We start from the raw sequence: 10,538 nt of genomic DNA, 5'->3' as shown, positions 1-10,538 counted from the left end.
AGCCCCCGGGGGTAACGGGCGGGGGCCGGGGCGCGGAGCCCCCTCCGCAGCAACGCCAGGGGCTGGGGGAGGACGGGGAAGGGCAAGGAGCGGGGCGGGGGGAGCACCGGGGGGGCTCTGAGGGCCCCCCCGCGAGCCACACGGCGATAAATTCTTAGCACAGAGCGCAGGGAGAGCCCAGGAGGGTTTTTCTGCGGGTTTTTATTTCGTGGCGTCCATGGAAGGAGTCATAGCGCTGCGGGACAGAGGGGCAGCACGGCTGTCGTGGTCCCGTAACGGCACCGGGGCCTCGGAACTGGCTGCCAGGCAAAGTCGGGTCGCTGGGTCAGGGGGGGTGAGCGGGAAGCGGGGTCCTGCCGGCCAGCCCAACCAGCGGGTCTGGGTCCGCTGCCTGCCAGGGTCTGCAAAGACACTTACGGAACGGGGGAGCTCCTGAAACGGGGAGATTCTGCCTTCGTCTCCCTGAGCTGGAACCAGGTGCAGTGAAACCCCAAATTTGCCTTTTCAGAGAGAATGTTAATGACTTCCCCGTAGCTGGGGCAGGAAGCAGGCCCGATAACGTGGTCATAAACCCCCTGGCTTACAAAGGAGACAAGCAGTGCTGAACGGGCCGCATCCCGCAGGCCTCGCCTTCCCCAAACCACCACCTTCAGCAATGCAGGCCAGCTCCCCTAATGGCTCCAAAACTTCACCCAGTATAATAAGAGCTAAAGATGAAGGAATTCCATTATGTTAAGGGCTTTTTCAACTGCTTTCCATTAACCTTCTACCTACAGAACAGATGGTGGTGTGGACAGGGAAGCGTCTTCCCCTGCTGGGTGTTCCCTGGGCTACCTGTCAATAGTTTGGTTCAGAGATGTCTGTGATCGTGGTCCCATAGATTCGGGCCTCCCAGTCTGAAAGCTGTTTCACAAAGCCCCGGTGCGGTCTCATGTTCTCTTTGCATTTCAGAACATGGTCCCAAGCTTTCTGTAAGTAGAAAGAAAGCAAAGAAACATTAGAAATTTGAGCTGAAAATTTATTGTAGTTATGCTAAGCAGCTACATTTGTGAACAAAACAGCTTTGTATTTACTGCTCGTGATAGACTTTGGCAGATAAGACTTCAGCTACCAAAGTAAGGACATAACGGATCCAGATGTGAACTTCAGAGAAGCCTTTCATCTTTATACCCTGCTTTCCTGGCTATGAGGATAGCTCATGCTTCTTTCATTAGCTGGCGTGTTTCTTGTATCGTTTACACTGACAGAGCAGTGCAGTCCTGGATTTTCTGCTCTAAAAAGCCATTTCTTCCATGGGAGATAAGCGAAGCAGTGTCAGCTATTAATAATAGCTGATAAGTGTCAGCTATTTACAGGCAAGAAACAAAGGTTTTCACATTTCTGGATTGGTGTGACCTGATGTGGCAGAGCAGCTATTAAGCTCCAGTTATCCCACCATGTTAATTACAACCATCTTAATGGTTTGTTAGTTCTGTGTTATCAGCTAGGAACTCTGCTACACAGAGGGCAAATCCACCAGCATTACTCTGCTTTGCTCAGCTACGTCCTGGGGTTTACCCAGTAGTGCTCATCTTCCTGCTTATTCCCCCCAGCCATCAGAGGATTGCTTAAGTGTAATGAGACCAAAGGTCAAAAGATAGTGCTCCATTGGTTTGTTTTTTTTCTAATCTCAGCAATTCTGCAGGCTCTGAACCTCATCTTCCAATATTTGCTCCTCTGCCCATGGTATGTGCGTCTGTAGTTCCCCTGAACCCCGCAGATCTACTCAGATCGATTACCAAGAGACTAAGGGGCCACACGTCCCAAATCTGTGTTTCTTTTGCAATATCTCTGTCTCTGGAAATTTTCAAAGATCTCTGCCCAGATTGGGTGAAGGATCACCCAGGAATCTGTTGCGCTGCCTTAGTCTGCAAGAAACAAATTTGTCTGCCAGGGCAATCCCCCAGGAAGGCTTTGCCCAGGCCAGCTGCAGGACACCACGGGGCTCAGCAAAACGCTGAGACCAACCTGTTGATATCAACTGGGAGAAACTGCAAGGATCAGCTTTGACTTTTGCTCTGCCATCGCAAACATCTCTGGCAGTTTAGCATGCGGGGGAAAACAGCAAGGGAATGGTTATCGATGTGCCGGAGCAATCACACCCAGCATTACTAGCAGAGACCAAATAGTGTCTGCTGCCCAGCTGGCACGCTCAACCTGAAATTACCCTTTGGCACACACCAATGGTAAGAGATTTCCTCTTATGTTGCAAATGTTTGCACAAAATCAATTAAATGATTAGATACAGACCCAGCTCCAGTGAAGCTTGAATCAATCCTTTCAAGCTCCCAAAGGAGGTCACGCTTTCCAAACAAAGACAAGACTTTTAAGGAGAAACCTTTCAGTTCTCATGGGAAAAAGGCTGCTCTGTGCCAGGCAGGCAGCATGAGCTGGTGCCTACAGCAGCATGGTGCCCGTGCTTTGTACGCAAAGGGATAAAGGGCTGGCATCTGGGGAGAGGCTGCCAGTCTCACCACGCCACAGGGTCTTTCTCAGCCTTCATTCCTTATTTTTCATATATTATTCAGAACTCTGGAACAAAATGTACCATCCTTTTCACCTGTGTGTCCCTCCCGGGCTAGTGTTATCCCATTCCAGATTTCTTTACAGTTGTGTCTGTGGGAGGGGATTGCTTCTGGGGAAGTAAAACAAGGTTTCAGAAGTCAGTGCTGATGAGCCCAGCGGTAAATCAGAGCTCTGCAAGCACCGGGGTGTGAATGTCCCTATAACCACCTGGCATTAAGAGATGGGATTAAGTCTGGTAGCTTCCAGATACTCTTTTTCTTAGTTAAGTAGGGAAATACGAGAATATCACCGGTGCCGGTGCCAGGTAGGAGCTCACAGATCCAAAATCGCACCTAAGCCGCCTCCTTAAAGGTACAAGATACAACTGATGTAATAGAATCTCTTGCATTATCAGGTGGATAGTCTGCATGAATGCACAGATAATTTCTTTCTCGTTAACACAGCAATGAGGCTTCAGGAACAGAAATAAACTGCAGACCCAGCCAGTATCTGTGGGAAGAATGACAGTGATGTACCTTCAGGGAAAACTGGTGGGAATGCATAAGATAGGCCATGGTTACTGTGCTGCTCCGGCTTATCCCCAGGCTAGAGAACACCAGCACTGCTCCGAGATCCAGCTGGGCATCTGAGTAAAGAAATGCCAATCACAGATTAGTGATCTGGGAAATCAAACTTCCAATTGTAAAGTCAAGCTCTAATTCAGTGAAAACTGACAGGCAGGTAGCCTGAGAGACAGGAACCGTCATGAACCCTGACAGGAACAGATGGGCACTGCCAGCTTTTGTTTCTGTAACTATTTGCCTTTCTTAAAACCGCACTGAGTTAAAAAGTGGCTTTTTTGAGAACCAGAATCAAATGACAATGATCAGTCAATGTTTCATGACAGATCAGTGTCCCTTTTTTAGCAGGTAACTGTGACGAAAAGACCAGGACCAAGGAGCTGTGGTCAGCATCACATCAGCAACTCAAAACTCTTCCAGGTAGGTAGGTTTAAAGCTAACAACATTTCTGTTGAATGCAAACCTCACTGTTGTCCACTCAAGCTGGAGGAATCAGCTCTCAAACTGGCAGGGACTTGGACTTCAAATCCCTTACCCCTCTGTGGGGATCACCAGTGGGAAGCGCATGCATGGCAGTTAGGGCGCTGTTTTTCTCACGTTGTGGATGCTTTGCAGTGAAAATCTGTAAGGCCAGCAAACTCATTTTCTACAGAAGCCGAGCCCACTTGGCTGAGGATGCTGTCATTCACTGCTAACCACATCAACTCTGCTACCTATGCCTGAAAGGTTCTATAATTTATTAATAAACCTTTTAATTCTTTCCCTCCCTCTCCAGAGCAGACAGCATGACGTGTGTTTGGAATATCAGCAACTGTGCTCTAGAATTCGTAGGGCAAAGCCTATTCTGCTGTTGCCGAGAGGTTGTTAGTTGTTTTTCTTTTTTCTTTTCTTCCAAGCACTCTTCCAGGCTGGGAAAAAGAAATGGGGCAAAATGCAGGACATGTAAGTGGATATCAACGTTTGGGTTTCAATGCATGCAAGTCATGAAATTCGGTTAGGACTACAGGATTATATCCTCAGCTTTCACTTCCTTGTTTCTTTGTGTTCCGTTGTTATTTTGTACTTTAATTGTAAGTTCTGTGGGGACAGGGTGGTCTTTTGCTCCTGGGTCTGTGTGGCACTTAGCACAGCAGGGCCTTGGTCTGTGGCAGATGCTATTTTGTAGGCACAATACAAGATGACGCAGGTGGACACCATCACAGGACGAAGCTGCAGGAACTATGCCTGCCGTGCTGCTGCAGGTACTGAGCTGGTATGTTTTTCTTTGCCCTCTCTGATACAATCAGCTGAAGGCAGGTTTATGTTGTCCAACCTGAAAGTTTCCCTAGGCCCTACAGTGAGTCTGCACAGCAAATCCCAAGGGCTAAGAGCGTCTCATGGTAAGTTCTCCAGTGTGTATCACACTCCTGTTTAAATAAAGCTCTGGCGGTTGAAGATTCGGGCTGGTGAGTCAAACAGTTGTATTTGAAAACAAAGGAATAGGAGGGGATCCTGTGAAGCCCTCACAGACATCCTATCCCAAAGCCCTCTCACACCTAGTGGAAAGCTCACTGCTATCCCAGAGTGAGGTGTTCTTTAAAGAGAGTACTCTCTGTCAGGAACATCAGTGTCAGATGCCCTCTAAAATCTCCTCTCTCTGTCAGGCTGGTTACTGAGACAGCTCTGGTATACATTAGGGTGTGGGCTGGCTTGGGAGTAGACTGTGATCTTGAAAGATTACGACCCTCCCGTTTGAGCTTCCTGCTGGAGTCAATTGCAGTCACTCCCATTTAATATCTTAGAGTGAACAAGGGCTCAGGAATTCCAGATCAGGAACAACTCACCTATGAAATGACAAATGGTGGGAAAGGAAGAAAAAAGATTTGCTTCGAGTGAATCAGGAACAGATATATGGAGATATTTGCCTTCTTCTGCAAACCTGTCAAAAGAGCACGCAGCATTACGTGGGCCAGCAAAGCAACTATGGGGAAAATTTGTTTGTTGGAGGCAAGCTGATAATTTTGTTTGCTGTTACGTGTGTGAGTTTTTCATCATTAACATTACAATAAGGGATTGTTATGGTAAGACACTGAGGCACACGTAATACAGAACCAGCTTAATTACTGATTTTCCATTCCACATGGTATCGGCATTGATGCCTTAACTTTATCCTACAGCTTCCTTTATCCGAGAGCTAAATGAAAACAGATGAACTGAAAGCAAGAGTGCCTTCGCAGCATGCATGTTAGCAGTTATGTCAACAGAGCTCCATGATTCACTTCATGTGGTTTTCTGTGACAGCATCCTCCTGCTTCTAGAAGCTCAGAGAACTCAACTCAAGAACTAATGGCACAAAACACTGGTGAGGCATTTCTGAAATGTGAAAGCACGTCACACAGACGGCATGGGGAGATCACACAGAGTGCAGAGACCTTTGATGTCTTCCTCCGGAACCAGAGGCAGGAAAAATGCCTGCTGGTACACGTGTCCTGAGGTAAGTAACTGGACTTGTTGCTTACTTTGTTTTGGCCAAGACCCTGAGAAATGCCACTGCATTTTTCATTGGGTGAAATGACATTTCCAGCACGGCCTGACTGAGCTGAGCGGTCATGGACAGAAGCAGGTAAGGAACGAAGATGAACAACAACGTGAAACATCGATGATTTAGCTTTTACACTGATGTGTTTGTAAGATTTTGCTTGGAAAGCTACTCAGTGGTGTAGGTTCTACCTGAAGGACGGTGGCACGTAACAGACTGGTAGTGCCAAAGGCCTCCCAGTCCTCTCACCCAATCCATCCATGTCACAGTAAATGGCTACAGGAACGCATTGCTGCTATGCAAACTCTTGCTATGCAAGTAGAGATCACAAGATTGAGCGTGAAATAGCACTCAAATCTGTAGTGAAAAAACAGAGTTTCCCTTGGAAGTTTATAGGCACTCGCTGCTGTGATGCTGTGCTACCTCACAGGCACAGCCATCAGTGAGAAGACACCCTGAACAACTTACACTGCTGCAGGCTGCTCAGAAATATTGACTTGTGCTTTGATCTTCAAATCTTTCTGAATCTGTTGGTCACAGGCCTGCTTGAAATTGCCCATGTATAACTTTGCAGGCAGTATTTCTACAGGGTACAGCTGGAAGTTGTCTAGCTCCTGCAAGGAGAGAAGCCGTGGGTTCAGTTCAGAGCATATTTGCTCTTTTAGTTCCTTAAACAGAAGTCACGTAGAGAAATGAACACACACTTAGTCAGCAGCCCATGACACATTTGAATGTAATGATGCATTCAATCACACCGGACGCTCTGAAATATTGAAGTCTTGCTAGATTTAGTGAGAATAATTAACAGAAATGCTTTCGTTGTGGCATTGCTTGAAACAAATCCTAACTAAACAGGGGGAAGAATATATTCTTTGCAATGTCTGGAGGAACCACAGCATAACGGATTCGTTTGATGTTTTCCCCGGTTATTGTTCACGAGGCCAACTGAAGTCATCTGCCACCTGCAGAGCTGCAGGTGCAGCGTCGTGGCACAGCACAAGTCCACAGATTTCGGCTTTGTGCTGCAGAAAGGCTGAGAACAAAAATATACAAGTAGGCAGCAGTGCTTCTACATCCATAACTGATACTCCGTAATGCTGCATCGGAACAAAACAGCAGCTCAACAACTTAAAGCATCAGAGAACAACAGCTTCAGCTGAGCTGAGGAGGTAATTCTGTGTCCAGCTGAATCTGCTGGGAGAGTTTAGCAGTTTGCTGCCCCTCACAGAGGAGCACAGTGAATTCATTTTCTGTGCTGTAGCATCCCACAAGGTTAGCACTGTGTCGTGGGCTGCTTCGTGTGAATCAGATGTGAAGCAGTAGGAACCACAGACACAAAGGATGTTGCTGTACAGTGCCCTCTAAATCTGCCCTGCTGCAGGTCCTGTTCTAGATGTGAAAATAGGCCAATTGTTTTTCATCAGTTAAATAGATCAGTGTTTGCAGGTGAAAGCAAACAATTAGGATACCAGTGTTCCAGTGGATGGCTCCTTTCTTTCTGGGCCTATTGAAGCAATGCCCCAATATTTGCTTTGTGACCCTTCCAGACAAAAAGCTTTATAGACATGAAATACAGTGCTTGATAGTTGCACCTCTGTCTGGAAGCATTTACTGTGTAACATCTCAGATAACCTCATATAAAAGAGATTAAAGAGGAGCCTGCCTTATTTCATCGTTTGCTACTGTTTGTTAGTTATCTGCACTCGCCAGTAGGCCAGTTTTGGGGTTATCAGAGGAGGCTTCCCTGGTTGTTTCCATGAGCTAGCTTTCACGCAATAGAAGAGGAAAAAAAAAAGACAGTGTGGCTGCAAAAGAATTTGTGGTGACACTCGGGGAAGAACAGTAATTCAAATTACATTTAATTCCTTTGTTTGAAATTACTCTGATAGCAGGCTTACAGCACCACTTAGCTACTCATTAGCTATCATCAGATGAATAGGAATGCTCGAATGCTCGTGTCTTTTACTTGCAAATTGGCCTAGTCTCACCTGAGGCGTCCACAGTATCTTCTGAGTCCTCAGAAAATGATAGCAAGCTGAAAACCGCTTGTATCCTCCCCTCAGGACGAGCACGGGATGGCGGGTGAACTTCTGTAAGCTTCTGGCGTGTCGGACGGCAGTTCCTTCCTTGGCATCTAATGAGATCAAAAAGCTCTTTGCTGGGGCAGGTTTAGTGTGCCTCCAACAGCCCTGGGGGTTAAATCTGGCCCTCTGGCACCACCAGCAAACTCCTTTTCATTTCATCTAATGCTCTGTAGAAAGCCTTGTTCAAAGCCAGACTTATTATTTATTTAACTGTTGCTGCAGGTCGGTAACAAGCTGCTGCTCACCTCTAGTCCTGTTCCTCTCCTGTTTTCTTTTGTAGGTCCAGATAAAGTTTTTATTCTATCCCCATTATTCTTTGGGAAATGCTTGTAATAAGTTCCCATAATAGCAAAGCATTATTAGTGTAAATCTAGTGATTTTAGTTGTATGGAGACCCTTTCCTATAGCCTGCAAAGGGAAGTGAAAGAGGTGTCTTGAACAAATTCTTCCCAAGCATTTCAAACACTCCCTCAGTGAAGCAAATCACATGAGAGACGGTTTTGCCCCCTCCTTCTCCCACAGGATCCATCCAGGTTGTCTCTACCTATGCCTGCTGTAGAAACAGATGAGCACAACGGAAACCTGCTTCTGATTCTTCACACCTTCCATGCTAATGTCTGGTCACCAAGCATTTATGAACGTGCTTGCTTTGTCCATTCCGCTTATACTCCTTTTTTCTTAAAAATCAAGGTGTGGGCTAGATGTAGTCTTTGCTAAAACTGTAGTAGCCTTTATAAAGCTAGTTGGAGCCAAACAAACATAAAGACGTGGTTCTGCATACAGCAGAACTCCTGGCTAGAGGATGTGTTGCAACTATACATTTCCGTGGTCCAAGGAAGACTGAACAATTACAGGGAAAAGTTTCCAGCTTCTCACACTTTTCAGTGAACTCCATTACCTCAGCACCCGCGTTAAAGCTACGTCTTCTTCAATGTGATAATGTGAAGGTTTCGTAACCCTCAGAGAAGGAAATACTCACTCTGTGAACATAAGGAACTTGAGTCAGTGTTTTCAGTCTCTGAAGAACCATTGCTCCCTGAAAGGAAATCGTTGGACAAGCCCCATTTCAGTGAGATGTGAAAAAATAAAAATAATTTAAAAAATCAATTCCTTACATGCAGCAAGGTCAGAGGGATCAGTCTACAGATAGGAAAGCAGGCCAGCCAGGAAGCTCACTAAAGTAATGAGGAGTGGGAAGAATACCCATCCTGCAGTGAGGCCTTGACTGACATGAGTCACAGGTACCTTTTTCTTTCTCCTCTTCCTCGTCGTCAGATAAGTCTAAAGAGCTGGTCTCGCAGTCATACACCACGCAGTATCTGACACACAACGCTCCTCTGGATCCGGCACCAGGTACTCCCCTGTAGGACTCTGACAAAATCACAGAAGAATTCTATCAGGAGCACAGCTCCACGCTTTTCTTGTGGTATCAACACAAGGAAAGGGTTTGGGGCTACGTCTGCGCTTTATGCTGAAAGACCCAGGTAGAATTGAGAAATCACGCAGACTACTCCAGATTGCTTCATCTGCTGCAGTGGTAAAGATGTCAGCACTGTCCTTTGTGAGACAGGCCTGCAATATGTCAGTTCTTGTGCAATATTTTCCTGATATGCAGCCTCAGCGTGCCAATCCTTTGGGCTACTGAAGCCAGCTCTTCTGTGTGACAGAACACATCCCCCCAGCGGCAGAACTGGAACATGGCTGAAGCAGGCAGGGAGAGGCGAGGACAACTCCCTTGTTTTTTAAGCCCATTTCATGTGCTGTTAATTGCTAAATGCAGAGGTTATTTACACAAACTGCAATCCTTCCTCACCTGTTCAATCTTGCGTGCTGTAATAATGTGGCTCTCGTTGTACTCGCGCTGAGTACGGGCATCTGAAAAAAAAGGAAGAAGATAACTAAGGCAGAGCAACTGGCTTATTTGATGCTTTTAAGGCAGAATCCTGCTTCTAATTCAGCCAACGGGAATTCAGGCACCAATGTCAGCAAGAGAAAGACTCTGTTTCTTATAAACTGAGTATTACACGTGGATAAACAACCCCCAACACCGATGTGATTCTGAATACGAGCAACACCAAGCGATGCCGACAGCCCCGGAGCTGCCCTGAGCGCGGTGCTGTGCCCTCCAGCACCTCCTGAGGAGGGCACACGGCAGGGACCCCATCCTGCTCCCGCTCTGCCCGACTCCCTGGCCAAAAGGTGCAGTGTGCGGCACCACCTGGGGGCTCTGGGCACCCCGAAGGACACAAACGCTTATCAGCACGCTTTGCGCGATGGCCAACAGCTCTCGTCCGCCTGTCAGCACGGCCACCGCTGGGAGCAGGGGAGGGGGATGGAGGGGGCCAGGGAGCGGGGAGCTGGACGCGGGATGGGGTTGGAGCGGCAGCCAGGATTTATGCAGGCAGAAAACTTCCTTATTTATATTTGTTCTCCCCGCGGGGGCCAAGTGCCACACGCGGCTGCTTTCTGCTCCGTGTGAAGGACGAGAGCGGGGCAGCCCTGCCTCACGGCGAGCGTAACGGGGCGGCCAGAGGTCCCTCCAGCAAGGCCTTGGTGATCCGGAGGGGTACAGGAGCGCTCCTCCGCGTCCCCCTGCGCCCCACGAGCCCCGCGCGGCCGGCACAGCTCCCGCCCGCGGGCGTCCTCACCCAGCAGGCTGAGGTAGTTGGGCTCGGCCAGCCCGGGCAGGCGGCGGTGCTGCTGGAGGGCGTTGTAGAGCCGGCCGGGCTCGCACGGCAGCACCCCCGCCACGGCGCCCCGGGCCGCGCTCCCCCCGTTGCCGCGGCAACGCCGGGCCCCGACGGTTGCCAT

The 10,538-nt window shown here is 48.1% G+C and overlaps 1 protein-coding gene across 1 annotated transcript; it reads right to left on the bottom strand.

Moving 5' to 3' along the window:
• Positions 1-185: 185 nt before the first annotated feature.
• Positions 186-10,538, bottom strand: STYXL1 (serine/threonine/tyrosine interacting like 1). The gene is given in 10 exon segments (XM_040533081.1): positions 186-969; positions 3,081-3,190; positions 4,949-5,043; positions 6,112-6,257; positions 7,632-7,777; positions 8,707-8,763; positions 8,973-9,053; positions 9,056-9,098; positions 9,541-9,602; positions 10,376-10,538. Coding segments are annotated over 10 exon segments (1,035 nt in total). The 3' UTR covers positions 186-837.

The sequence above is a fragment of the Cygnus olor genome, chromosome 20, assembly GCF_009769625.2.
Source record: "Cygnus olor isolate bCygOlo1 chromosome 20, bCygOlo1.pri.v2, whole genome shotgun sequence".
NCBI lineage: Eukaryota > Metazoa > Chordata > Aves > Anseriformes > Anatidae > Cygnus > Cygnus olor.
Note: the sequence above shows the minus strand (reverse complement) of the source record. Positions and strands in the feature narration are given on the sequence as shown.